The sequence below is a fragment of the Anguilla anguilla genome, chromosome 11 (genome assembly GCF_013347855.1).
Source record: "Anguilla anguilla isolate fAngAng1 chromosome 11, fAngAng1.pri, whole genome shotgun sequence".
Classification (NCBI taxonomy): domain Eukaryota; kingdom Metazoa; phylum Chordata; class Actinopteri; order Anguilliformes; family Anguillidae; genus Anguilla; species Anguilla anguilla.
The window spans coordinates 12,167,169-12,193,635 of NC_049211.1; the positions used below are offsets into that span (position 1 = coordinate 12,167,169).

Sequence of the window (26,467 nt, forward strand, 5' to 3'; positions counted from 1 at the left end):
TTGCTCCTCAATTCTCTTAAATAGTGAAAGACTGAAAGACAGGGTTGGGTAAAGAGAAACAAATAGTGGATTATTTTAAAGATTATTAATGTCATTTTTATTTGAAGGATTAGTAATTTGTGTTGGACCAAAAAGCTTTGTAAAGTGACAGTTAATTTTGTAACATGTGCATGCTGCCCCGTGTCTAATGATGAATGAATGGGATGATTTGCCTTGCGAAGTGTAATTCTACTAAACGTGCTAACGTGCTAACGTGTTAACGCAGGTTAGCTGTGTGTTGTAACCTGAAGTAGACTATGGCATGCTGGTCTCACCTGCTCTCTACTGTAAGGTGTCCCCAGTCACCACTGTGTTGTGACCCTGCTGTGCATGTGTGCGTGTGTGTGTCTGCGTATGTGTGTGTGTGTGTGTCTGTACATGCGTGTGTGTGTGTACGTTTGTGTGTGTCTGTGTACATCCGTGTGTGTGTTTTCTGTGTGTGTGTGTGTATGCGCACGCGTGCGTGTGTTTATGCGTGTGTGCGTGTGTGCGTGTGTGTGTGTGTGTGTGTGTGTGCGTGTGTACAGGCTCTGGTTAAGCGCAGCCCCAGCAGCGGCATTAGCTCCACCATGAAGGAGTCGTCTGCCTTCCAGAGCGAGCCGCGGGTGCCCGAGAGTGCCATCCGCCACCAGAGCGCCTCGCCCGCCGACAAGGGCCGGGTCACCATCTGCGAGGGCAAAGCGGGCGACGACGACAAGCCCAAGAAGAGCAGCGTGTGCAAGAACATCGAGGGCTGCCGAGAGGAACTGCTGGCGCAAGTGGTGAGGGGGCAGGGGGGGTGACTACTGTCTGAGGGGGTCAAACGGGGGGCGCTGGGAATGTTTATTTACTTACCGTAAGGTAGACTCTCATAGCCAAAATGACTTTTACAGAAAGGTGTATTTGACATTAGCAAACTACTAGTAGAGCTCGATAGGTGCAAGGCTACGTCATAAAGCTTCAGTACAGTATGCTCTCTGCCCATGCTGTTTGCAGGAAAAGGTGAGGGTGTGAGAACTGGTGACTCTGCTGATTGTAGCAATGTTGGTCTTCCACATTCTTGACATTATGTAAGGCGACCACAGTTGTAAAATCAACACTTCCTGGAGTGGGGAAAGGTCACATTGTCATTATTAATAGACTCTAATAGCCATCAAATGACATTCTTTTGCCGCTGTTGTAAGGAATTAACTTCTAATCGTAATAACATATGGTGTTTTCTTTTGGAGAAAAGTATTCTCAAGCTCTCTGTTTAATGTAGCTCCAGTGTAGGTAGCAGATATGTGACATGGGTTTTAGCTGCCTCTTAAGTGTGTCTGTAAAACTGCCACCATGCGACGGAACGTGTCCTCAGTCCGTGCTCTTGTGCCCTGCCTCAGTCGGGCTCCTCAACAGCGCCCCAAGTGTTGGAGATGCTCATCTTCCTGATGGACGCCATCCAGACCAACTTCCAGCAGGCCTCGGCCGTGGGCAGCAGCAGCCGCGCCCAGCACGCCCTGAACGAGCTCCACACCCAGGACAAGACCGTGGAGATGACAGACCAGCTTATGGTGAGCAGTCTGAATTAGGCCTTATCTAAACGGACAGTACAGGTTTGAGACAGCCCTTAGTTTAGATCTATGACTCAAAGAAATTTACACAGATCTTATAGTCATGTGTTTGGCTCATGCTCTTCTAAGCTCACGACCTCAGTCGATCCACATACTGTCAGGATTAGTGAATCAGGCCAAGTTTCCCAAACTTTCTAAACCTGCATCCCATATGAGCGAACGTATTTTTGTGTGACCCGCCTACTGGATGAAATTGGCTGGTGTTCCGTGTAGTATTTAGTTAAATTGGTGTAATTGTGTGCTGAAGGGCGTGTGATACACGTGGCTTCACGCACCAACCACGTCCTCCCTCAGCCACAGTGTGGGAATTGCGGTGTCTCTGATTCGGCCCTCTTAATGATGCCGTCTGATGTGCGGAGGATCGCGGTCGGTGGCTAACTGTCCGTTTCCATGGCGGCAGGTGCCCACGCTGGGCTCCCAGGAGGGCGCGTTTGAGAACGTGCGGATGAACTACAGCGGGGACCAGGGCCAGACCATCCGGCAGCTGATCAGCGCCCACGTGCTGCGCCGCGTGGCCATGTGCGTGCTGTCCTCCCCCCACGGCCGCCGCCAGCACCTGGCCGTCAGCCACGAGAAGGGCAAGGTACGGCGCCGAGCCCCGAAACCGCGCGCCGCGCCGTTCCGCTCGCGCTCCGGCAGGGCGCCTGTGCCTAACCTCTGACCTCTGACCCCTGACCCCGGCAGATCACCGTGCTGCAGCTGTCCGCCCTCCTGAAGCAGGCCGACTCCAGCAAGAGGAAGCTGACCCTGACCCGCCTGGCGTCCGCCCCCGTGCCCTTCACCGTCCTCAGCCTCACCGGGAACCCCTGCAACGAGGACTACCTGGCGGTGTGCGGCCTCAAGGTCAGGGTTCGGGGTTCACAGTTCAGGGTTCAGGAGCGTGAGGGTGTTAGTGACGGGTTCTGATCATGTCCTCTCTCTCTCTCTCTCTCTCTCGCCGCAGGACTGCCACGTTCTGACCTTCAGTAGCACCGGCTCGGTTTCGGACCACCTGGTCCTGCACCCCCAGCTGGCTACCGGCAACTTCATCATCAAGGCCATCTGGCTGCCCGGATCCCAGACCGAACTGGCCATCATCACCGCCGACTTCGTCAAGGTGTTCCTCCGCTGCCTCCTCAACTCTGAGCCTGCAATCAGTCTAAAACTATAAAAAAGAATATGAATAAATGAGTAATGTTATATAAATCAGTGTGAAAATGAATCTTGGCGGTGGTTGTGGTTTCCCCTCAGATCTACGACCTCTCTGTGGACGCTTTGAGCCCCATGTTCTACTTCCTGCTGCCGAGCTCCAAGATCCGCGACGCCACCTTCCTCTTCAGCGAGGAGGGCAAGAACATCATCGCCATCATGTCCTCGGCCGGCTACATCTACACGCAGGTGATGGACGAGTCCAGCAGTGCACAGCATGGACCCTTCTACGTCACCAACGTGCTGGAGATCAACCACGAGGACCTCAAGGTAAGGGACACGTTTATACAGACACACACACACACACACACACACACACACACACACACACACACAAACTCATGCACACACGTGCATATGCAGGCAAATATTCATACCCATGGATACACGTATGTTTATAGAGATATATACACACCCACGTACTGTATTCATACTATGTATATACAGACTCATACTGGACACATACAGTACATACTGTACATTTGAGCACTCGCACACACACATTCAGATACATATATGTTTATCCTGGGATGTAAACGCACATGCTACACACACGTGCGCGCCGTGTTACAGGACAGCAACGGGCAGGTGGCAGGGGGCGGAGTCTCGGTGTACTACTCCCACGTCCTGCAGATGCTGTTCTTCAGCTACAGCCAGGGCAAGTCCTTCGCTGCCACCGTCAACCGCAGCACCATGGACCTGCAGAGACTCTTCACCATTAATGTCAAAGGGTGAGTCGCGTCTCCACACCAGGACTTCAGTTAAAGGTCCCCGTCAGCTGTGAAAGTCCAGTAAAGTCCCTCAGAGAAAACAATCTCTCTACACCTGCCCTTGTAGTTATCTCCCTACATCTGATTGGCTGAACAGTCGCATGCCTTACTCGCACAGTCATTCCCGAAGTCGTCAGTGCAAATGAGAAACGTTGGATAAATAATGAAATAAGTTTCTTACCTTGTAGTGGTTGTTCTGCTCTGTCAGTTTTAATGTAACTATCTGTTAAGTACTCTGCAGCGCTGTGGTCTGTTGTAATTTGCTTGACAGGCTTTTAAACTGGGTATGGCTTTTACAGTTTCTGTTTTTAAAGGAGAGCAGGACTGTCTGCCCTTCTTTTGTACTTTCCTGTGTGTCTCTGTGCAGCTCTAATGGGGACTCTGATCCACAGTGTGATAACTTTGCTGTGTGTCTCTGTGCAGCTCTAATGGGGACTCTGATTCCCAGTGTGATAACTTTGCTGTGTGTCTCTGTGCAGCTCTAATGGGGACTCTGATTCCCAGTGTGATAACGCTGTGTGTCTCTGTGCAGCTCTAATGGGGACTCTGATTCCCAGTGTGATAACTTTGCTGTGTGTCCCTGTGCAGCTCTAACGGGGGCAGTAAGACGTCCCCGGCACTCTGCCAGTGGTCGGAGGTGATGAACCACCCAGGCCTCGTGTGCTGTGTGCAGCAGACCTCGGGCATCCCCCTGGTCATCATGGTGAAGCCCGACATCTTCCTCATCCAGGAGATCAAAACACTGCCCGCTAAAGCCAAGGTTTGTTACAGGCCCTCATGCACACGCACACACACGCACACACACGCACATCCCCACGCACACACACACACACACACACACGCTCACACACACACACATCCCCATGCACACACACACACACGTATGCACACACACCACTCATGTGCTTACCCCCGCAGAATGAGATGGGATAACCCCTACCCCCCCATCCCCTCTCTCTCCTCAGATCCAGGACATGGTGGCGATCCGCCACACGGCCAGCAACGAGCAGCAGCGCACCACCATGATCCTGCTGTGTGAGGACGGCAGCCTGCGCATCTACATGGCCAACGTGGAGAACACCTCCTACTGGCTGCAGCCGTCACTGCAGCCCAGCAGCGTCATCAGCATCATGAAGCCCGTCCGCAAGCGCAAGGCCGCCGCCACCAGTGAGCGAGACCGCCGTGCGGCGTTCTATCCACTGCACTCCATACTGCACTGCACTGCACCACTGCGTACTGCACAGTGCTGTTCCCCACTCCATACTGCACAGTGCTGTACCCCACTCCATACTGCACTGCACTGCACCACTCCATACTGCACAGTGCTCTACCTCACTCCATACTGCACAGTGCTGTACCCCACTCCATACTGCACTGCACTGCACCATTCCATACTGCACTGCACTGCACCATTCCATACTGCAGTACAGTACACTGCACCATTCCATACTGCATATTGCTCTACCTCACTCCGTATTTCACCAGACCTGGGTCAAATACGTATTTGTTTTGGAATTCAAATAGTTTTCTACGCTTTATTGTTCTTGTCTGGTGTACAGGAACCAATGAAATACTCTCAAAAAGTGCAAAGCCCGCCTTCTGGTCATATTGGCAGGTTCAGTTACACCAGGCAAGATCAATGGACCACAGAAAAGTATTTGAATCCAAAACAAATACGTATTTGACCCAGTTCTTTACTGCACTTAACCTTATTATCAGAGATATCGGTTACTTTGCATGAGTTACTGACCCCAGACGTGCTCTGTGTTCCAGCCACACGCACATCCAGCCAGGTCACCTTCCCCGTGGACTTCTTTGAGCACAACCAGCAGCTGACCGAGGTGGAGTTTGGAGGGAACGACCTGCTGCAGGTCTACAACGGTCAGCAGATCAAGCACCGCCTCAACTCTACCGGGATGTACGTGGCCAACACCAAGGTACGGTCGACCCTCTATCATTCCCATACCGCCGTTTATCCGGTCTCAGGGATCGGCTCTGCCAGTGTTCCTCTATTAGTGATGATTTACCCAAGTGCTCCAACCCAGACGTGTGGTGCTCTCCATCATTGATTCCACTCTAGAGATGTAAACAAAATAGTGCTCATTCAAATATGTTTTTTTTTTCACATTTTTTATGTGCCTAGCCAGTGAAACTAATGTTCACTCAGAGCTGCCATGTTGTTTGATTGAGGGATCATTCGGTGCCATGCTTCACGATGCCAAACGCTTACATTTCATGCGCCTTGCTCTCCCCTCAGCCTGGAGGCTTCACCGTGGAGGCCGTCAACAACAACAGCTCCATGGTGATGACGGGCATGCGGGTGCAGGTGGGCACCCAGGCCATCGAGCGGGCGCCCTCCTACGTGGAGATCTTCGGCCGCACCATGCAGATGAACCTGACCCGCTCGCGCTGGTTCGACTTCCCCTTCACCCGCGAGGAGGCCCTGCAGGCCGACAAGAAGCTCTCCATCTTCAGTAAGGAATGCATCCCCCCGGAGAGCAACTCATTATGTAATGCCTGCATATTAGATGCAGTGCTGAGATAGGAGGTGGTTGTCACCTTACCTGAGCTCTTTTCTCTCTCTCCTCTTCTTTTCCTGTTCTCTCTTGCTCTCCCTCCCTCCATTCCTCCCCCTCCTCCTCACTCTCTGTCCCTCCCTCCCTCCCTCTCTCCCTGCCTCTCCCTCTCTCCCTGCAGTCGGAGCGTCGGTGGACCCTGCCGGCGTCACCATGCTGGACTCCATTAAGATTTACGGGAAGACCAAGGAGCAGTTTGGCTGGCCGGACGAGCCTCCGGAGGACTTCCCCTCCGCCTCCGTCAACAACGTGTGCAGCCCCAACCTCAACCAGGGCAACGGCACCAGCGACAGCGACATCGCCACCCCCACTTCGGCCAGCGGCACCGTGCTGGAGAGGTACGGGCAGGGGCGGGGCCTGGGGGCGGGGCCCGGGGGGGCAAGTCACACCCCCACTGTATATACTTACTGTATAGTCAAAGACCAAAGACTGCGAAACATTAATGTCAATCTACAGAACTGATGTTGATTTAAGTTGATGTTAAATATCTACTTTTTTGACCACTGCTGACAGTTTTATAAGATTTTTTTTTGAGTTTTGGTAAACTTTTTTATTAGTTTTTTATTACCGTGAAGGTAAGCTATTGCCATTTCTCTTGAAAGTTGAAAATTGACGTTGAAATGAAATTCTGTTTTATTTGTCTAGCTAGGTTGCTGTAATGTCCATAAACAGAGGAGACTTATTTTGATTGTGTAAATGGGCGTGTTAGAGAGTCAGAAGCGTTCAGGAGAGGGGCATTGTGGGAGTGTGTGGTGTGTTCAGTGCATGGCTGCCTTCATGATGTCCTTATCTGCACGCTCCCGTTTGCTCTGTTGCATTGAGTCATTTTTTCACTTGTTTCTTTCTGTGAACCTCACACATTTTTCTTTTTCTTTGCTCCCAAAATGTTTTTAAAAAAAGTTGTGAAACTGAGTCCTTATCCACCTTGGACCGGTTAGTAACCACCCCTTCTCTGCTTGTTGGCATGGTGTTTGCGTGTGTGTGTGCGTGTGTACAGAGGCAAGAAAAAATATTAACAAGCCACATTAAAAAAATTTTAAAAAAAGAAATGCTTTCTTAACAAAGGTTTGCTTAAATATACGCAGATTTATTTATCTGAGCTTGTGTTCCCTCACAAAAGCAGGAGAGTTTTCTTGTCTCCATTTCAAGTGCGGCTTTCTGTTGTTCTTACTTGGCTGACTTGAATCAGAATGCTAGCGGTTCGCTCGTTGTGACTCAACTCTCTTCCCCAGGCTGGTGGTGAGTTCCCTCGAAGCTCTGGAGAGCTGCTTCGCCGTGTGCTCCACCAATGAAAAGGCAAGTAGGCAGACGCAACGCTGGGATTGGGTGTTACGGTGGGACTGGGCGTGGCGCTCAGACCGGGCGGTTCTCTCTCGCTCTAATCTAACAGCCTCTCCCCTTGCAGGAGAAGAACAAGTCCGCAGCCCTGGAGCTGGCCACTCTCCTGCTGTCCATGCCCACCCCTGCTGGGGTCCAGCAGCAGACCAAGGGCCTGCTGGCCAGCCTGCACACCAGCCGCACTGCCTACCACAACCACAAGGTGTGCCCGTCAGCCGGCTCTGCTTTTACTGCCTTCCCTTTCATTTCCTGTTTTATTGCTGTGTGTTTCTTATTTTACTGTATTTGATATCGGTTCAAACTTTGTATTGGCTGTCAAATGTTTATTGGTCATTGCAGCTCTTGGCCAGGTGATGGAAAAAGAGTGATTGCTCTCAACCTGGGTGTATAAAAACTGAACGAAGCTACATATACTAGGCAATACAGTGGCATTTATCCTTTAGCACTGTGAAGAATTTAAGTGAATATTATTATTTGTTATACAACATGTAATTTTAGTATCCAGTGGGCTTGTGTGTATACATATAAAAATCCTTTTATGTAATGACGTTATGGGCGTAGTGCAGCGTAGTGCAGCGTAGTGCGCGGTCTGGAGCCGTGTTCTGTGTGTCGTACGCGTCGTACTCGCTGGGTTGTGAATGCGGCGGCCATTTTCCACGCAGGACCAGTCTCTGCTGAGCAACGCCGTGCAGTGCCTGAGCAGCTGCAGCCGCGAGGGCAAGGACCTGGACCCCGACGTGTTCCAGCGGCTGGTGATCACCGCGCGCTCCATCGCCATCATGAGGCCCAACAACCTGGTGCACTTCACCGAGTCCAAGCTGCCGCTCTCAGACACGGGTATCCCAGCATCCTCCTGCCGTCCTGTTACCCCGCAGACTGCAGCGCGCCCGCATGCTACACGTCGTGTGACACAGCACTGCGCGCACGTGCTACATTCTACACACTGTATGACACAGCACTGCGCGCACATGCTACATTCTACACACTGTATGACACAGCAGTGCGCCTACATGCTACATTCTACACACTGTATGACACAGCAGTGCGCCTACATGCTACATTCTACACACTGTATGACACAGCAGTGCGCCTACATGCTACATGCTACATATGACTGTGCGGTTCTCCCCAGAAATGGCAGAGGAGGATAAGGATGGTCAGAAGTCGCTGGAGAGCGAGGGCTGCAACTTCATCATGCAGCTGGTGAATAACTTCTGGAAACTCCACGCTCTCAAGCCCAAGAACGCCTTCCTGGCTCCTGCCTGCCTCCCAGGTACACGGGGACATATGGTTAATTCTGTCCGGTATAATAAAATATCTACATATCTGCAGCTCTGCTGTTATAATGGTCATCGATCAAAGTGTGTGTGGGCACGCGTGTGTGAGCGTGAGCGTGCACGTGTGTGTGTGTGTGTACTAAGCACTGCCTTGTTATTTTTATGTTTAAGCATTTGTGAAAGTTATAGTTTCAGACGCTTGTTGGGTACACGTATGATAAAGATGTCATTGTGCCTGCTCTCCCAGCTGTGGTCACAGAGCTCTCACAGAGCTCTCCCTTGTGTCTCCCACAGGCCTGACCCACATCGAGGCCACAGTCAACGCGCTGGTGGACATCATCCACGGCTACTGCACCTGCGAGCTGGACTGCATCAACGTGGCCGCCAAAATCTACATGCAGATGCTGCTCTGTCCGGTGGGTTTGCACAGAACGCCCCCAGAACCTCAGGGGTTACCCCCCTGTTACTGTAGCAAGCACATATTTCCTGGGAGAGCAGAACTAATGTTTGGACTCTAACACTTTATTCAGTAGCATTTTTAAATCCTGTCTCTGTGTGTGTGTCTGCCTGCAAAACCACAGAAACAACCTGAATCTTTAATGTGAATCTGAACCTGGCAGCCTAGGACAGTGTTGATAGTGGTCTTAAACTGCCTGTTCTCCTGGTGGTTCTGTCCTGTAGTCGTGTGTGATTTCCCTGGCCTTGCTGACACAGTAGTGTGTGTGTGTGTGTCTGTGTCTTTGTCTGTGTGTGTGTATCTGTGTGTCTGTGCGTGTCTGTACGTGTGTGTGTGTGCATGTGTGTATGCCTGCGTGCGCGTGTGTATCTGTGTGTCTTTGCGTGTCTGTACGTGTGTGTGTGTATGTCTGTGTGTCTGTGTCTCTGTCTGTGTGTGTGTGCGTGTGTGTATGCCTGTGTGCGCGTGTGTATCTGTGTGTCTTTGCGCGTGTGTGTGTGTGTGGTTTTGACGGGCTCTCTCTTTGGGCTGCAGGACACGGCGGTGAGCTTCGCCTGTAAGCAGGCTCTGATTCGCGTGCTGAGACCACGGAACAAACGGAGACATGTGACCCTGCCCTCGCCCCCGCGCTCCAACACCCCCATGGGTAAGAACTGCCCCCCCCCATGGGTAAAAACTGCCCTTTCCTTGAGTAAGAACTGCCCCTCCCATGCGTAAAAACTGCCCTTTCCTTGAGTAAGAACTGCCCCTCCCATGGGTAAAAACTGCCCCTCCCATGCGTAAAAACTGCCCTTTCCTTGAGTAAGAACTGCCCCCCCATGGGTAAAAACTGCCCTTTCCTTGAGTAAGAACTGCCCCTCCCGTGGGTAAAAACTTCCCTTTCCTTGAGTAAGAACTGCCCCTCCCATGTGTAAAAACTGCCCTTTCCTTGAGTAAGAACTGCCCCTCCCACATCAGCCCCGTGTGTAACAGCCAACCCTTCTCTCATAAACCCCCCTGCATGCTTTTGCCGCGTTTCAATTGTCGTGGTTAACACGCGCTCTCTCCGCCCCCCCGCAGGAGACAAAGACGACGATGACGACGACGACGCGGACGATAAGATGCAGCCGTCGGGCATCACGGGCGGAGACGGGGGCCAGCAGGAGGGCCAGGAGCAAGGCGAGGTGGATCACGGCGATTTTGAGATGGTGGTGAGTTTGGCTAAACGACAGACTCCTGCTCAGGCCTGCAGGGGGCGGTGTTTGCATTGCAATGAGCCTGTCTGAATGCAAATTACACATAACAGTGACTCACAAGGCCACCACGACAAGATAATTACAGGGTACACATAATCACACGGGTAATGAGAGCAAGGGCACACTGAGGGTACAGCCTGCTGAGTGACTCAGAGAGACAGGCATATGGTGACCCCCCCCGCCCCCGCCACCCTCGGAGCAGGCGGTTGTTATGTAATCCCTCTCTCTCTTTGCGCCGCAGTCCGAGTCCATGGTGCTGGAGACGGCGGAGAACGTGAACAACGGGAACCCGTCGCCGCTGGAGGCGCTGCTGGCCGGCGCCGAGGGCTTCCCGCCCATGCTGGACATCCCGCCCGACGCCGACGACGAGACCATGGTGGAGCTGGCCATCGCCCTGAGCCTGCAGCAGGACCAGCAAGGTCCCTGCCCCGCACTGCTGCTGCCTTCCTAATGTACCCCTCCCAAACCCCACACTGCTGCTGCCTTCCTAATGTACCCCTCCCAAACCCCACACTGCTCACATAGACCCCTATATCCCTAATATGTCCCTCCCATCACCCCACACTGCTCATATAGACCCCTATATCCCTCCCATCACCCCACACTGCTCATATAGACCCCTATATCCCTCCCATCACCCCACACTACTCATATAGACCCCTATATCCCGAATATATCCCTCCCATCACCCCACACTGCTCATATAGACCCCTATATCCCTAATATATCCTATCATCACCCCACACTGCTCATATAGACCCCTATATCCCTCCCATCACCCCGCACTGCTGCTGCATTCCTAATGTACCCCTCCCAAACCCCACACTGCTCATATAGACCCCTATATCCCTAATATATCCCTCCCATCACCCCACACTGCTCATATATACCACTGTATCCCTCCCATCACCCCACACTGCTCATATAGACCCCTATATCCCTAATATATCCTATCATCACCCCACACTGCTCATATAGACCCCTATATCCCTCCCATCACCCCGCACTGCTGCTGCATTCCTAATGTACCCCTCCCAAACCCCACACTGCTCATATAGACCCCTATATCCCTAATATATCCCTCCCATCACCCCACACTGCTCATATATACCACTGTATCCCTCCCATCACCCCACACTGCTCATATAGACCCCTATATCCCTAATATATCCTATCATCACCCAACACTGTTCGTATAGACTGAAGCTATTGGGTACATGAAGCTTCATGTGTACTGATGCTGTGTTGTGGATGTGTGTACTGAAGCTGTATGTGTTGCGGATGTGCGTACTGAAGCTGTATATGTTGTGGATGTGTGTACTGAAGCTGTGATGTGGATGTGTGTACTGAAGCTGTATGTGTTGCGGATGTGCGTACTGAAGCTGTATATGTTGTGGATGTGTGTACTGAAGCTGTGATGTGGATGTGTGTACTGAAGCTGTGCATTGCGGATGTGCGTACTGAAGCTGTGTGTGTTGGGGATGTGCGTACTGAAGCTGTGTGTTGTGGATGTGCGTACTGAAGCTGTATATGTTGTGGATGTGTGTACTGAAGCTCTGTGTTGTGCTGGTACAGGCAGCAGCAGCAGCGCTCTGGGGCTCCAGAGTCTGGGGCTCTCTGGCCAGGCCCCCAGCTCCTCCTCCCTGGACGCAGGCACCCTGTCTGACACCACAGCGTCAGGTAACGAGCCACACCACGGCGCTCCTCCGCTACACCCAGAAGCTGTCTCAGAATGCTATATGAGTAAAGGCGTGTGTGTGTGTGTGTGTGTGTGTGTGTGTGTGTGTGTGTGTGTGTGTGTATGTATGGTATGTATGTACGTGGGTGAGCGTGCCTGTTAAATGCGTCCTGTGTGGAGTCTCTGTTCGTCCGGCGTCTGGCTGTCTGTGTGTGTGTGTATGTATGATATGTATGTATGTGGGTGAACGCCTGTTAAATGCCTCCTGTGTTGAGTCTCTGTACGCCATGCATCTCTGGCTGCGTGTGTGCGTGCGTTTGAATGTATGTGGGTGAGCGTATGTATGTGGGTGCCTCCTGTGTGGAGTCTGTACGTCTGGCATTTCTGGCTCTGTGTGTGTGTGTGTGTGTGTGTGTGTGTGTGTGTGTATGTATGTATGTATGTATGTGTGTGTGTGTGTGTGTGTGTATGTATGTATGTATGTATGTGGGTGAGCGTGTGTGTTTAATGCCTCCTGTGTGGACTCTCTGGCTGTGTGTGTGTGTGTGTGTGTGTGTGTGTGTGTGTATGTGTATGTATGTATGTGGGTGAGCGTGCGTGTTTAATGCCTCCTGTGTGGACTCTGGCTGTGTGTGTGTGTGCGTGCGCGTGCATGTTAAATTCCTCCTGTGTGGACTCTCTGGCTGTGTGTGTGTGTGTGTGTGTGTGTGTGTGTGTGTGTGTGTGTGTGCGTGTATGTTAAACGCCTCCTGTGTGGACTCTCTGGCTGTGTGTGTGTGTGTGTGTGTGTGTGTGTATGTATGTATGTATGTATGTGTGTGTGTGTGTGTATGTATGTATGTATGTATGTGGGTGAGCGTGTGTGTTTAATGCCTCCTGTGTGGACTCTCTGGCTGTGTGTGTGTGTGTGTGTGTGTGTGTGTGTGTGTATGTGTATGTATGTATGTGGGTGAGCGTGCGTGTTTAATGCCTCCTGTGTGGACTCTGGCTGTGTGTGTGTGTGCGTGCGCGTGCATGTTAAATTCCTCCTGTGTGGACTCTCTGGCTGTGTGTGTGTGTGTGTGTGTGTGTGTGTGTGTGTGTGTGTGTGTGCGTGTATGTTAAACGCCTCCTGTGTGGACTCTCTGGCTGTGTGTGTGTGTGTGTGTGTGTGTATGTATGTATGTATGTATGTGTGTGTGTGTGTGTGTGTGTATGTATGTATGTATGTATGTGGGTGAGCGTGTGTGTTTAATGCCTCCTGTGTGGACTCTCTGGCTGTGTGTGTGTGTGTGTGTGTGTGTGTGTGTGTGTGTGTGTATGTGTATGTATGTATGTGGGTGAGCGTGCGTGTTTAATGCCTCCTGTGTGGACTCTCTGGCTGTGTGTGTGTGTGCGTGCGTGTGTGTTTAATGCCTCCTGTGTGGACTCTCTGGCTGTGTGTGTGTGAGCGTGCATGTTAAATGCCTCCTGTGTGGACTCTCTGGCTGTGTGTGTGTGTGCGTGCGTGTGTGTTTAATGCCTCCTGTGTGGACTCTCTGGCTGTGTGTGTGTGTATGTATGTATGTGTGTGTGTGAGCGTGCGTGTTTAATGCCTCCTGTGTGGACTCTCTGGCTGTGTGTGTGTGTGTGTATGTGTGTGTGTGTGTGTGTGCGTGTTTAATGCCTCCTGTGTGGAGTCTCTGGCTGTGTGTGTGTGTGTATTTGTGTGAGCGTGCATGTTAAATGCCTCCTGTGTGGACTCTCTGGCTGTGTGTCCCATGCAGAAGCCCTGCTGTGTTTTTCCTGTAACAGCTCTGCTTATGCTTTCAGCCCCAGCCTCAGACGACGAGGGCAGCACGGCCGCCACCGACGGCTCCACCCTGCGCACGTCCCCGGCCGAGCACGGCGGCAGCGTGGGCTCCGAGAGCGGCGGCAGCGCCATCGACTCGGTGGCGGGCGAGCACAGCGGTGAGAACCAGCGCCGTGGCGAGAGAGCGCGCTTATATAGCGCCTTTCCTCCCAGGAACAGCGCTCTGACAGTGAAGGGGGGAGGGATCACTCAGCCTAAACCACCCACACCTGGCATGCACGGTGGCCATTTTGTACCAAATCATCCACCATAGTGTCGGGCTGTTAGCCCGGAGGGTGACCGGGTTGCCAGGTTGGGCGATCCAGCGCATGACTGCTCTCTCTGTCTCTCAGTTTCGGGGAGGAGCAGTGCCTACGGGGACACCACGGTGGAGGGTCACCCCACCGGGCCCGGCAGCATCAGCTCCAGCACCGGCGCCATCAGCACCACCACCGCCCAGCAGGAGGGGGAGGGGTCTGAGGGAGAGGGCGAAACGGAGGGCGACATCCACACCAGCAACCGGTCAGTCCCCCGCCACGTCCCCTCTCACAGAAACAGAGAGCTCTCTCCGCTGGGATTCAGCTCAACAGTACACAGCACTGGATTATATCATTACGTGTTAACATTACCCTGTATAACACCGGCTGGATTATATCATGCTGTATGTTATATTAAATATGTTGCGATGGTGGTTTACTGTCCGTACTGGGGGGTGGAGGGGAGTCTTGTATGCCAGGATATGTCTGTGTCATGTGACTTTGACTCTCCACCCATCTCTCAGAAGTGTGCCCACAGCCTGTATTATAAACAGCCTTATGGGCTTTATTTTTCCTTTAATAACTGTAATGTGCATTAAGAGGAAGGCGTGGGGTGTAAACGCGATGCTCTCTGACTGCAGGCTGCACATGGTCCGTCTGATGCTCCTGGAGCGCCTGCTCCAGCACCTGCCCCAGCTGCACAACGTGGGCGGAGTCCAGGCCATCCCCTACATGCAGGTCATCCTCATGCTGACCGCCGACCTGGACGGGGAGGACGAGAAGGACAAAGGGGCGCTGGACGACCTGCTGGCCCAGCTCATCGCCGAGCTCAACATGCACAAGAAGGTCAGAGGTCACGCGCACGCTAACGGCGGCGGTGGGAGTGTCTCTGTGCTGCCCCGCTGCTGATTTTTTAAATTAATTAATTTTTTTTTTTAAAGATTTGAGTATGTTATCCGGCGTTAAGCTCTCCTTTTCGTGTGTGTCTGTGTGTCTGTGTGTGTGTGTGTGTCTGTGTGTTTGTGTGTCTGTCTCCACAGGACGTCTCTAAGAAGAACGAGCGCAGCCCCATGAACGAAGTCCACCTGGTGATCATGCGGCTGCTCAGTGTGTTCATGTCGCGCACAAAGTCCGGCTCAAAGTCTTCCTCTGAGGTAAATGTAAGCAACACACTTTATTCACTAAACTGCATTCTGCATGTGGGTAATTTTAGCGGTGGCTAAAGCTAGCCTGTTCTGTGAGCTGACTGTAATGTGCCTCTCTGTCTGTCTCTCCCGTGTCAGTCCTCTTCTCTCATCTCCAACGCCACGGCGACGGCTCTGCTCAGCCTGGGCGCCATAGACTACTGCCTGCACGTGCTCAAGTCCCTGCTGGAGTTCTGGAAGACCCAGCAGGGCGAGGAGGAGCCGGCGGCCGCCAGCCAGCTGCTCAAGCCCCACACCTCGTCCTCTCCCCCCGACATGAGCCCCTTCTTCCTGCGGCAGTACGTCAAGGTGAGGACCCCCCCCCCCCGGAGGCCAGCCGCCTCGCTCGCCCAGCGGCCGCGCGACACGCCTCGCCCCTGCGTGTCGGAGCGGGACGCTGTCGCCGTGACAGCATCGCCATGACGCTCTCCTTTCCTCCCCTCCCCCAGGGCCACGCCTCGGACGTGTTTGAGGCCTACTCGCAGCTCCTCACAGAGATGGTGCTGCGGCTGCCCTACCAGATCAAGAAGATCGCCGACACCAACCCCCGCATCCCGCCCCCCATCTTCGACCACTCCTGGTTCTACTTCCTGTCTGAGGTAACCTGGACACCCCTGCCTTTGTCATTTTAGTGTCTTTTTTTTAGAACATTATTTTGATGTTACTGAGTGTTATTTTTGTAATATCCTTTTAGTCATAGCTCATACGAGAGAAAGTCCCCCTGAACGTAAGGCCTTGTGACCAGAACCCTAAGCCCGGTTGTGTTTCGTTTTTCCTCAGTACCTGATGATCCAGCAGACCCCCTTCGTGAGGCGGCAGGTGCGTAAGCTCCTCCTCTTCATCTGCGGCTCCAAGGAGAAGTACCGCCAGCTCCGCGACCTCCACAGCCTGGACTCCCACGTGCGCGGCATCAAGAAGCTCCTGGAGGAGCAGGGAATTTTCCTGAGGGCGGGCGTCGTCACGGCGACGTCAGGCTCCGCCCTGCAGTATGACACCCTCATCAGCCTGGTGAGTGTCTGAGCTCTGTGTAGCCCCAGAGACACGCCCCCTTCATCTGACCCTCTTCTCTTTCTCTCAGCTTATCTTTATATTCCTTTAGTTCTGTATGTTATTTCCTCTTGTTCTTCTTCCTTTTTAAACCTTTTCCCTTTTTCTGAATTGCATTCCCAATTATATTACTTAAGTTTTATGTCGTTATTTAGGCGTGCCTCTTGAAAAGTGTATAATTAATATCAGCATCATTATTGTTGTTGCTTATATGTGCTTTTTATATATACTATAATTAATTGTGCTTTTATTTTGGAAAGATGGAGCATCTGAAGGCCTGTGCTGAGATCGCCACCCAGAGAACGATCAATTGGCAGAAGTTCTGCATGAAGGATGACTGTAAGTAGCCCAGCACACCCGGCTAATATTATTACTGTGGCTCATTGCCTAAAGTACTCTCATATTGTACTGTCTAATGAAGCTGTGCTGAGATTGGAGATTGTATCCTTTCTCTGTACAGAGTGCGTTCAGCATTGATTCAGTTATAGCAGCTCTAATAGGCTTTTGCTCGTTGTTTATGAATCGATCTTAAAATGCCTTGAGAAATCTCACTCAAAATTCCAGGATAATATAATTTTATATTATCTGGCAAAATACCAGATTTCATGGGGAGTAGTTGGTGGGAAAAGAAAATAATTTCAGTCTCTAGATGCTTCTGATCTATAAACGTCAGATTCCTTCTGACCCAGAAGCAGTTTTACCAACCAGCTTATGGCTTGAACTTGGGTTTTTTTCCCCCTACAGAAAAAAAAAAGAGTTAGGCAAACTATTTGACGAGTTTTTTTTTTAGCTATTGCTGAACTTGACAAAGTTTGTATGTGGGAGCAGAAAAAGCATCTTACTTTTAATAGTTGGCCTTAGATGAGGAGCCACCTCCACACACAGGAACTCCAGTTAATCTCAGCAGGAACTGGTCCTGGACCTGACCTGGGCCATCTGTCCACTGTAGACTAAATCCCAGCCTGAGTCTCTCTCTCTGTCTCTCTCTCTGCCCCCAGCGGTGCTGTACTTCCTGCTGCAGGTGAGCTTCCTGGTGGATGAGGGCGTGTCCCCAGTGCTGCTGCAGCTGCTCTCCTGCGCTCTGTGCGGCAGTAAGGTCCTGGCGACCAACGCTTCGGGGGGGTCGGGCGGGGGGTCCGGGGCCTCCCAGTCCTCCCAGAGCAAGTCCTCCAGCAAGAAGAGCAAGAAGGAGGACAAGGAGAAGGAGAAGGACGGTGAGCCTGGTTACCCATGTTTTTTTATTTAGTACTTTTACATTTGTGTCTTGGCCTGGGAGGATGAGCATAAAAAACTTTTTTTTTTTATTCTAAATGGCTGGGGGGAAACCTTGTTCTTGTATTATCCATGTTCAGATAATAAGAAAAGGACATTCCTGCTTAAATTTGAGAGATGTCATTAACTTTAATTTGCCAATTAAATTGTAAGATTTTAGTAGGGATTCTCAGTAATGATACTAATATATGTAGAGAATTTTGGTTCTTTCCCATGTCTGAAGTTTGTGTTGTGTGTGTGTGTGTGCGCACGCGTGCGTGTATCTAACATGTATGTGTTGTGTGTTGAACAGGGGAAGGTGTGGGCAGCCAGGAGGACCAGCTCTGCACAGCCCTGGTCAGTCAGCTCAACAAGTTTGCAGACAAGGAGACTCTCATCCAGTTCCTTCGCTGCTTCCTGCTGGAGTCCAACTCCTCGTCCGTGCGCTGGCAAGCGCACTGCCTGGCCCTGCACATCTACAGGTGCGTGAACTCACCGCCCGCCTCGCTGTCACGACGGTTCTTTTCAGGTCAACTGTAGTCATGTGCCACGCCTAGTCGACATGCCCAGTCGACATGCTGTTACTAATTTAGCTTGACAGGCTGCCATCTCCGTTTGTTTTTTTAATCCTATTGAATGTTCATAAATCTGTATTTATGTCTTTGTGGTAAGTGGGTGGAGTTACTTCGTATGTAGGTCACACGCATATCCCCGTGAACACTGGAGCAAATCTTGGCTTCTGAAGCTCTTGGTTGCCAGTGCTGTAATGAGTTTTCCTCCACGCACAGGAACTCCAATAAATCCCAGCAGGAACTGCTTCTGGACCTGACCTGGGCCATCTGGCCGGAGCTCCCTGCGTACGGGCGCAAGGCCGCGCAGTTCGTGGACCTCCTGGGGTACTTCTCCCTGAAGACCCCGCAGACTGAGAAAAAGGTGATGACCACTTCCTGATCCTGGGGGCACCACCAAGGGGTTTGGGCCCCTTTAAAAGATCTCACATTGGGCCCCACCACCCCTGAAATTCCTATGTTCTAATATTTTATGAGGGCACCTGTCAGTAAGGGCCCTAATTGTTTTAACCCCCCCACCCCCAGTCCCATTAGGGTACCCCTACCCCAGTCTGTGTCTACAGGATGGTAGGGGTGTACTTGTCAATCATGTGGGTCCTCACTGGAGCTCATCAGAGACAAATCAAACTTGTGTCTTGTGCCACAGCTGAAGGAGTACTCCCAGAAGGCAGTGGAGATCCTGAGGACCCAGAACCACATTCTCACCAACCATCCCAACTCCAACATCTACAAGTGAGTGTCGGATCCACAAATGAAGGAAGTTAACAACTTTGGTTGTATTTATTGTGTTGCGGTAAATTTAGCCTTTGTACTAGGTCCTAATAACAGGGCCTCTTCTGGGCAATCCTCTTTGGCAATACAGATCATATTATAACAAATTAAGTTGCCATTCGAAATTAATTAATTTTCCATTTTTGTTTTTATAGCACTCTATCAGGGCTGGTGGAGTTTGATGGGTTTTATCTGGAAAGCGACCCCTGTCTGGTCTGCAACAACCCTGAAGTGCCATTTTCTGTGAGTGAAAACAGCTGCTAACATTGTGCAGTATTCTCTTCTGTAATGCCGCGTGGTTGTGTGACTGAAGTGAGAATCCTCTGACATCCTGGGCTTTGGCTCCCCAGAACATCAAGCTGTCCTCCATCAAAGTGGACACGCGCTACACCACCACCCAGCAGGTGCTCAAGCTCATCGGCAGCCACACCATCAGCAAGGTCACCGTCAAGATCGGCGACCTCAAGCGCACCAAGATGGTGCGCACCATCAACCTCTACTACAACAACCGCACCGTGCAGGCCATCGTGGAGCTGAAGAACAAGTGAGTCCCCTGGGCCTTTAAGTGTGTGCGCGTGTGAGCAGGGCTGGAGCAGGGACCAGACTGCATGTTTCTCCACGACTCCATAAAGCAAAATATTTCCATGGAAATGTCAATAAATTTATTGACTTTGGGAGATGACAGTATTATTATTTCACAGAGCTTTTGCTTCACCGTGTAACATGAGCGGGCTTGTCACTGCACAGACGATGATCTCAACAGTGCTGTATTGTGTGTGAGTTTGTGCGTTTTGTGTATTTTTGCTCCAACATCAACTCTTTTCCCACAACCCCCCCCAATCCCCCCCTTCCCTCCCCCCCCCCCACAGACCTGCCCGCTGGCACAAAGCCAAGAAGGTGCAGCTGACCCCGGGGCAGACGGAGGTGAAGATCGACCTCCCCCTGCCCATCGTGGCCTCCAACCTGATGATCGAGTTCGCCGACTTCTACGAGAACTACCAGGCGTCGACGGAGACCCTGCAGTGCCCGCGCTGCAGCGCGTCCGTGCCCGCCAACCCGGGCGTGTGCGGCAACTGCGGGGAGAACGTGTACCAGTGCCACAAGTGCAGGTGAGCGGGACGGCTGGCAGAGCCGCGCCCGGAAGCGTACGCGTCCGTCACCTGACCGCTTCACTACCCTGTCAGTTTCCGTGTCAGAAATGCGGATTGATGGACAGATGAAATAATGGTTACCTGGACATGTTGAATTAGGCTGAGCTGAGCTGTGTCTGGGCCTGCCCCTCTGTGCTGCTGAAAGGCGTATAACCGTGTTCTCTCTGACACTTCGATGGAAACGTTGTCTTTCTGTTGAAGTTCCTGGGAAAATCCAGCTGTCTCTTTAGATTTTAATTAGTTTCCGCTTCCACCGCGGCTGAGTCTCGATCCGCTCCTGTCGCAGGTCCATTAACTACGACGAGAAGGACCCCTTCCTGTGCAACGCGTGCGGCTTCTGCAAGTACGCCCGCTTCGACTTCATGCTCTACGCCAAGCCCTGCTGCGCCGTGGACCCCATCGAGAACGAGGAGGACCGCAAGAAGGTGAGGAGGCCCGCGTGCTCTGAGACTGACTGCCCTCACCCTGCCCTCACCCTGCCCTCACCCTGCTCTCGCCCTGCCCTCATCCTGCCCTCATCCTGCCCTCACCCTGCGCTCACCCTGCGCTCACCCTGCCCTCACCCTGCCCTCGCCCTGCGCTCGCCCTGCGCTCGCCCTGCGCTCACCCTGCCCTCGCCCTGCCCTCACCCTGCCCTCGCCCTGCCCTCGCCCTTACTGGCCTCCCTGAATGTCAGTTCTGTTCCTAAAAGTCCAAAATTAAAATAGAAATACGGGTACATTTTTCAGCCTTTCTGTCTCTCGCGTTTTCTCAGTACAGGTGATTGAGTGACCGCTAGTTTTAATTAATCTGTAGCCAAACCTTTGGAAACCCTCAGTCAACACATTGAAGAAACTGTTACACTGTGTCTGTGTGTGGTCTTTATCGACCCCGCCTTGAGTAGTGCTCTAGCGGCTGATTGGCTGTGACTGACCGTCTGTTGTGTGGGTCCTTGCTCCCCCTAGGCGGTGACCAACATAAACACGCTGCTTGACAAGGCCGACCGCGTCTACCACCAGCTGATGGGCCACCGGCCGCAGCTGGAGAGCCTGCTGTCCAAGGTGAACGAGGCGGCCCCGGAGAAGCCGCAGGTGAGAGGGGGACCTGGCCACCAGCGCCAGTCATCGCCGAGCGACACATTATGTTCATAAATCAAAACGTTGAGAAATGCACATTCAGTCCCTGCAGGCTTGGAACTGGTTCTCGGTGCTGGATTAAAGAGCTGTCATTCAAAGATAATGACATCAAACCGTTAATTAAATTCAGAGGGGGAGAAAAAAAGACATTAGATGTGGGAGCCGTGCGCGGCTGCGTTGTCTTCGCCGCAGAGCGTGCAGCGACACGTCCACGTTCTAAGGCCGTTGTTCAGAACGCCCTCGTCTCGTCTGAATTGTGAAACAGGGCGGCCTGTTTGAACAATTCCCCTCCCTGGTTTCCCTCCCAATAAAGTCAAAACATCCCCGGTTCTGTGCCTTCTCATACGCTTAATACAGCACCGGAAACACGTTACTAGCCAAGGCCCCAGAGCCTCCTGTGGGCGGGAGGGACACGAGGGTTGCTAATCTGCTGGGTGTGCAGTGGTATCTGTGGTGTGGTGATTGATGTGCAGAGTGTGGTTTTTAAGCAGCTGTACGTTCCCATCCCTGCTCCCACCTTGTCCCGCTGATCCTAGTGCTTTTCCCGGCATTCCCAGGACGACACGGGCGCGGGGGCGGGGCTGGGAGCGTCTTCGGCCAGCGTCAACCGCTACATCCAGCAGCTGGCCCAGGAGTACAGCGGCGACTGCAAGGCCTCCTTCGAGGAGCTCTCCAAAATCATACAGGTGCGTGAGTGCAGGTGCTCACTCTACCTGAGGGCCCAGGAACTCCTCTTCCGTGTGTTTCCTGTTTTTAATGTACTGCTTTATATTAAAATCCCATTATCATATTAATGAATGAAACTTCTCATTTGTATTCATATCTATGTGCGTATTAATGACATTCATGTAATTGGTTTGCTCTGCCTGTTATAAACTTCATAATTATGAAATTCAACTGAGAAATGGCTCCTCTATAGAGTCCAGTGATTTTTAGGTGTATAATATTAATAATAACTTTATTTGTACTAGACACATTTAAAGTATAAATTCATTCTTTCATAAATTAATTTCCTTCTCATATCTTAGTGTTTGTTCAGTTATACTGAAACAGTGTTCGGTATAGAGCTTGGCTGATATCTCTCCTTATTACTCTCATCCCCCCTTCCAGAAAGTTCTGGCGTCGCGTAAGGAGCTGCTGGAGTACGACCTGCAGCAGCGGGAGGCGGCCACCAGGTCGTCCCGCAGCACGGCCCAGCCCACCTTCACGGCCAGCCAGTACCGCGCGCTGTCGGTGCTGGGCTGCGGCCACACCTCGTCCACCAAGTGCTACGGCTGCGCGTCGGCGGTGACGGGCCACTGCATCACGCTGCTGCGCGCGCTGGCCACCAACAGCGCCATCCGCCAGATCCTGGTGCTGCAGGGCCTCATCCGCGAGCTCTTCGAGTACAACCTGCGCCGCGGAACCGCCTCCATGCGGGAGGAGGTGCGCCAGCTGGTGTGCCTGCTCACCCGGTACGGCGTTAACGCGCTAACGCGCGCGTACGCACCCCTACACGCGCCGGGGTCACTCGCATACACGTGCAGCCACGCTCATGCCCGCATGTATATGCTTTTACATACTCACACAGCGCTCACTCGCATGCACACGCAACCACGCTCATGCCCACATGTATATGCTTTTACATACTCACACAACGCTCACTCGCATGCACACGCAGCCACGCTCATGCCCGCATGTATATGCTTTTACATACACAGACACAACGCTCACTCGCATGCACACGCAACCACGCCCACGTACGTATGTATATACATACACATACCTGAGCGTACGTACTCTCACGCAAACACACACACACACATATACTTGCATAACACATCTGAGCACACAGACACACTCAGTCACACAGGTGCTCGTCCACACGTACACACACCATAATGCCGTAGCACATAGGTTGTGTGTTATACACATATACGTTTTCCTAATATCGGTGTGTTAATTCCCCTCCTGCAGAGACAACCCTGACGCCACTCAGCAGATGAATGACCTCATCATTGCCAAAGTGTCAGCTGCTCTGAAAGGCCACTGGGCCAACCCTGACCTGGTATGTTTATCCTTCCAACATTCCGCTCATTCAGTGTAGGGCAGTGGCTGCATTTAATCAGATAGCGAACGGCACTACGCCCTGTAATGACTGGGTTGAGCCTGGGATACAGCGCCTGATGGATTTCAGATTTCTGTAAGTAGGCGGGAGTTCCGCTCAATGCATTGAGTGGGCGGGGTCCGCTGTGACATGTAGTGGGTGGAGTCCGGAGTGTAGTGACTTGGTGGAGTGTTGTGCAATAAGTGGGAGGGGCCTGAAGAGTGGGTGTGGCTCTGTGTCCTCAGGTCAGCAGCCTGCAGTACGAGATGCTGCTGCTCACCGACTCCATTGCCAAGGAGGGGGGCTGCTGGGAGCTACGCCTGCGATGTGGTGAGTCAGGGGCACAGAGAGCAGGAACCCCCCATCATCACTACTGCAAATTAACCCTCTACACACAGTTCTACAGCAGCAGTGTACCACAGCATCACTACTGCATATTACCCCTCTACACACAGTTCTACAGCATCACTACTGCAAATTAACCCTCTACACACAGTTCTACAGCATCACTACTGCATATTAACCCTCTACACACAGTTCTGCAGCATCACTACTGCATATTAACCCTCTACACACAGTTCTACAGCATCACTACTGCATATTAACCCTCTACAGACAGTTATCCAGCAGCAGTGTACCACAGCATCACTACTGCATATTACCCCTCTACACACAGTTCTACAGCATCACTACTGCATATTAACCCTCTACACACAGTTCTGCAGCATCACTACTGCATATTAACCCTCTACACACAGTTCTGCAGCAGTGTACCACAGCATCACTACTGCATATTAACCCTCTACACACAGTTCTACAGCAGCAGTGTCCCACAGCATCACTACTGCATATTAACCCTCTACACACAGTTCTACAGCAGCAGTGTCCCACAGCATCACTACTGCATATTAACCCTCTGCACACAGTTCTGCAGCATCACTACTGCATATTAACCCTCTGCACACAGTTCTACAGCAGCAGTGTACCACTGCATCACTACTGCATATTATCCCTCTACACACAGTTCTAAAGTCATGTTCTTCATGCGGTTCTCTCCGCTATGCGCAGCTCTCAGCCTGTTCCTCATGGCGGTGAACATTAAGACCCCCGTGGTGGTGGAGAACATCACCCTCATGTGCCTCCGGATACTGCAGAAGCTCATCAAGCCTCCAGCGCCCACCAGCAAGAAGAACAAGGTACAGGGTGGAGCAGCTAGCAGGGCTAACGCCCTGGGACTGGGATTACCAGTCAAACGTAGCCTGCGGCTAACCTTCCTAACAATGCGCTGCCTGGCATGTCACCACTACTTTAATATGCGCTACACCGTTTCTGAGGAAGTGTTTAAAACATGCATGTTAATGTGGTTAAAGCCTTGGTTTCTGTTTATCAGGACACTGCTGTTGAATCCCTGACGACGGTGAAGCCCTACAGCAATGAGATCCACGCCCAGGCTCAGCTCTGGCTCAAAAAGGATCCCAAGGCTTCATACGAAGCCTGGAAAAAGTGCCTTCCAGCCAGGGGTGAGAGGCCATTAAACGCACAATATCCTCTGTGCCTCTGAGGGGCACGTCCGCTACGGGGGACAGCTGTTTGTGCTGTGTGCTGATTTGTGAATGCGGGATAACGGGGGTTTTTTATTGGACGATTCCAGGTCAGGAGGGCACGTCTAAGCCACTGAACAAGGCGGAGTTGCGGAAGCAGTACCTGCTGGAGAAGTACGTGTGGAAGTGGAAGCAGTTCATGAGCCGGCGGGGGAAGAGGACGTCTCCCCTCGACCTCAAACTGGGCCACAACAACTGGCTGCGGCAGGTAACTGCCCGTACGGGGTTAAACGGCGCTCGGGCTCCACGGCGCCGCCCTAGTGCACCGGGGGTAGCACTGCAGATGGGGAGGTGGCTCGCTTGCTTTGTTCCCCGTAATGAGTCCCGCCCCCTGGTCCAGGTGCTGTTCACCCCGGCCACCCAGGCGGCTCGACAGGCTGCCTGCACCATCGTGGAGGCCCTCACCACCATACCCAGCCGCAAGCAGCAGGTGCTGGACCTGCTCACCAGGTACGACTGCTCTCAAACACCTGGGAGAACCTGGCAACCTGGGGCTGTGGTTACCTGCAGTCCAATCCCAAAGGAGGGAAACCTTCATATTAGATGGGGCCAGTCTTTCATCAGTTATTCCCAGATTCCCACAGTCTCTGCTGGTATGATCCATAATATGACAGCTGAACTCGGGCCTGGGTGTTTTTAGTCAATGGAACCCGTACAAGTGGTCAGTGTGATACCTAGCATGATACACACACTATGGTAACTGCATTGTAGTGTATAGATGTGTAAAAAGACAATGGACGCACCCACCGTGCGCTCACAGTATACTCGGTTGCATCCTGTGGGGCTTGTGATTGGCAGCGAGGTGGTCATGTGACCTGTGTGCTCTGCAGTTACCTGGACGAGCTGAGCATCGCGGGAGAGTGCGCCGCAGAGTACCTGGGGCTGTACCAGAAGCTCATTAAGCCCGCCCACTGGAAGGTGTACCTGGCAGCTCGGGGAGTCCTGCCCTACATCGGCAACCTCATCACCAAGGTAACCAGACATATCTCTGCGTCTGGCAGGATCCGAGCCCCCTAAACCACTGAGCCGCTGGAATGCAAACCGGCCGTTTTACAACAATGGAAACATTGTTGAAGTGTGTGTGTGCTGCCATTGGCTCGCTGTCTTAACATCTGTCGTTGGCAGGAAATCGCTCACCTGCTGGCCCTGGAGGAGGCGACGTTGAGCACAGATCTGCAGCAGGGCTACGCTCTGAAGAGCCTGACGGGTGAGCGGCTCCTGCTCCGCAATGCTGAGGGACTCTCGTCCGTCTCCTCGTATCAGTCCAAGCTGATGCGTGCGTGTGTCTGTGATATGAGCATGACTCTAAGTCCCTGTGTCTACCTGGGATTGGTCTGCGTCCCCACGTGTGTCCGTCCCCGCGTGTCTGTGTTTCTGTGTGTGTCGTTTCTGTTTGTGTCTGCGTCCGCGCGTGTGTCTGTGTTTCTGTGTGTGCCATTTCTGTGTGTGTGTGTGTGTCCCCGTGTGTGTGCCCTCTG

The 26,467-nt window shown here is 52.3% G+C and overlaps 1 protein-coding gene across 16 annotated transcripts in view; it reads left to right on the top strand.

Moving 5' to 3' along the window:
• ubr4 (ubiquitin protein ligase E3 component n-recognin 4) overlaps window positions 1-26,467 on the top strand; it is a 63,034-nt gene that overhangs the window by 21,943 nt on the left and 14,624 nt on the right. For 6 of the 16 annotated variants that reach the window (XM_035383337.1, XM_035383348.1, XM_035383341.1 and 3 more), the window contains 49 exons: window positions 567-800; window positions 1,398-1,568; window positions 2,029-2,211; window positions 2,313-2,471; window positions 2,572-2,724; window positions 2,859-3,086; window positions 3,390-3,547; window positions 4,175-4,346; window positions 4,552-4,753; window positions 5,360-5,523; window positions 5,844-6,060; window positions 6,284-6,500; window positions 7,063-7,095; window positions 7,395-7,458; window positions 7,568-7,702; window positions 8,163-8,337; window positions 8,633-8,773; window positions 9,072-9,193; window positions 9,769-9,880; window positions 10,294-10,424; window positions 10,711-10,888; window positions 12,045-12,149; window positions 13,939-14,076; window positions 14,311-14,479; window positions 14,856-15,060; window positions 15,255-15,374; window positions 15,498-15,707; window positions 15,848-15,997; window positions 16,179-16,406; window positions 16,706-16,784; window positions 17,444-17,659; window positions 18,010-18,178; window positions 18,485-18,629; window positions 18,912-18,997; window positions 19,192-19,279; window positions 19,387-19,580; window positions 19,906-20,145; window positions 20,474-20,612; window positions 21,132-21,257; window positions 21,839-21,988; window positions 22,413-22,756; window positions 23,259-23,349; window positions 23,634-23,718; window positions 24,457-24,584; window positions 24,779-24,908; window positions 25,040-25,197; window positions 25,330-25,439; window positions 25,820-25,961; window positions 26,115-26,196. In XM_035383337.1, the coding sequence (XP_035239228.1) occupies window positions 567-800; window positions 1,398-1,568; window positions 2,029-2,211; window positions 2,313-2,471; window positions 2,572-2,724; window positions 2,859-3,086; window positions 3,390-3,547; window positions 4,175-4,346; window positions 4,552-4,753; window positions 5,360-5,523; window positions 5,844-6,060; window positions 6,284-6,500; window positions 7,063-7,095; window positions 7,395-7,458; window positions 7,568-7,702; window positions 8,163-8,337; window positions 8,633-8,773; window positions 9,072-9,193; window positions 9,769-9,880; window positions 10,294-10,424; window positions 10,711-10,888; window positions 12,045-12,149; window positions 13,939-14,076; window positions 14,311-14,479; window positions 14,856-15,060; window positions 15,255-15,374; window positions 15,498-15,707; window positions 15,848-15,997; window positions 16,179-16,406; window positions 16,706-16,784; window positions 17,444-17,659; window positions 18,010-18,178; window positions 18,485-18,629; window positions 18,912-18,997; window positions 19,192-19,279; window positions 19,387-19,580; window positions 19,906-20,145; window positions 20,474-20,612; window positions 21,132-21,257; window positions 21,839-21,988; window positions 22,413-22,756; window positions 23,259-23,349; window positions 23,634-23,718; window positions 24,457-24,584; window positions 24,779-24,908; window positions 25,040-25,197; window positions 25,330-25,439; window positions 25,820-25,961; window positions 26,115-26,196 (7,576 nt within the window). The remainder of the gene's footprint in view (window positions 1-566; window positions 801-1,397; window positions 1,569-2,028; window positions 2,212-2,312; window positions 2,472-2,571; window positions 2,725-2,858; window positions 3,087-3,389; window positions 3,548-4,174; window positions 4,347-4,551; window positions 4,754-5,359; window positions 5,524-5,843; window positions 6,061-6,283; window positions 6,501-7,062; window positions 7,096-7,394; window positions 7,459-7,567; window positions 7,703-8,162; window positions 8,338-8,632; window positions 8,774-9,071; window positions 9,194-9,768; window positions 9,881-10,293; window positions 10,425-10,710; window positions 10,889-12,044; window positions 12,150-13,938; window positions 14,077-14,310; window positions 14,480-14,855; window positions 15,061-15,254; window positions 15,375-15,497; window positions 15,708-15,847; window positions 15,998-16,178; window positions 16,407-16,705; window positions 16,785-17,443; window positions 17,660-18,009; window positions 18,179-18,484; window positions 18,630-18,911; window positions 18,998-19,191; window positions 19,280-19,386; window positions 19,581-19,905; window positions 20,146-20,473; window positions 20,613-21,131; window positions 21,258-21,838; window positions 21,989-22,412; window positions 22,757-23,258; window positions 23,350-23,633; window positions 23,719-24,456; window positions 24,585-24,778; window positions 24,909-25,039; window positions 25,198-25,329; window positions 25,440-25,819; window positions 25,962-26,114; window positions 26,197-26,467) is intronic. The other 10 variants (XM_035383340.1, XM_035383351.1, XM_035383344.1 and 7 more) reach the window with 7 other exon arrangements.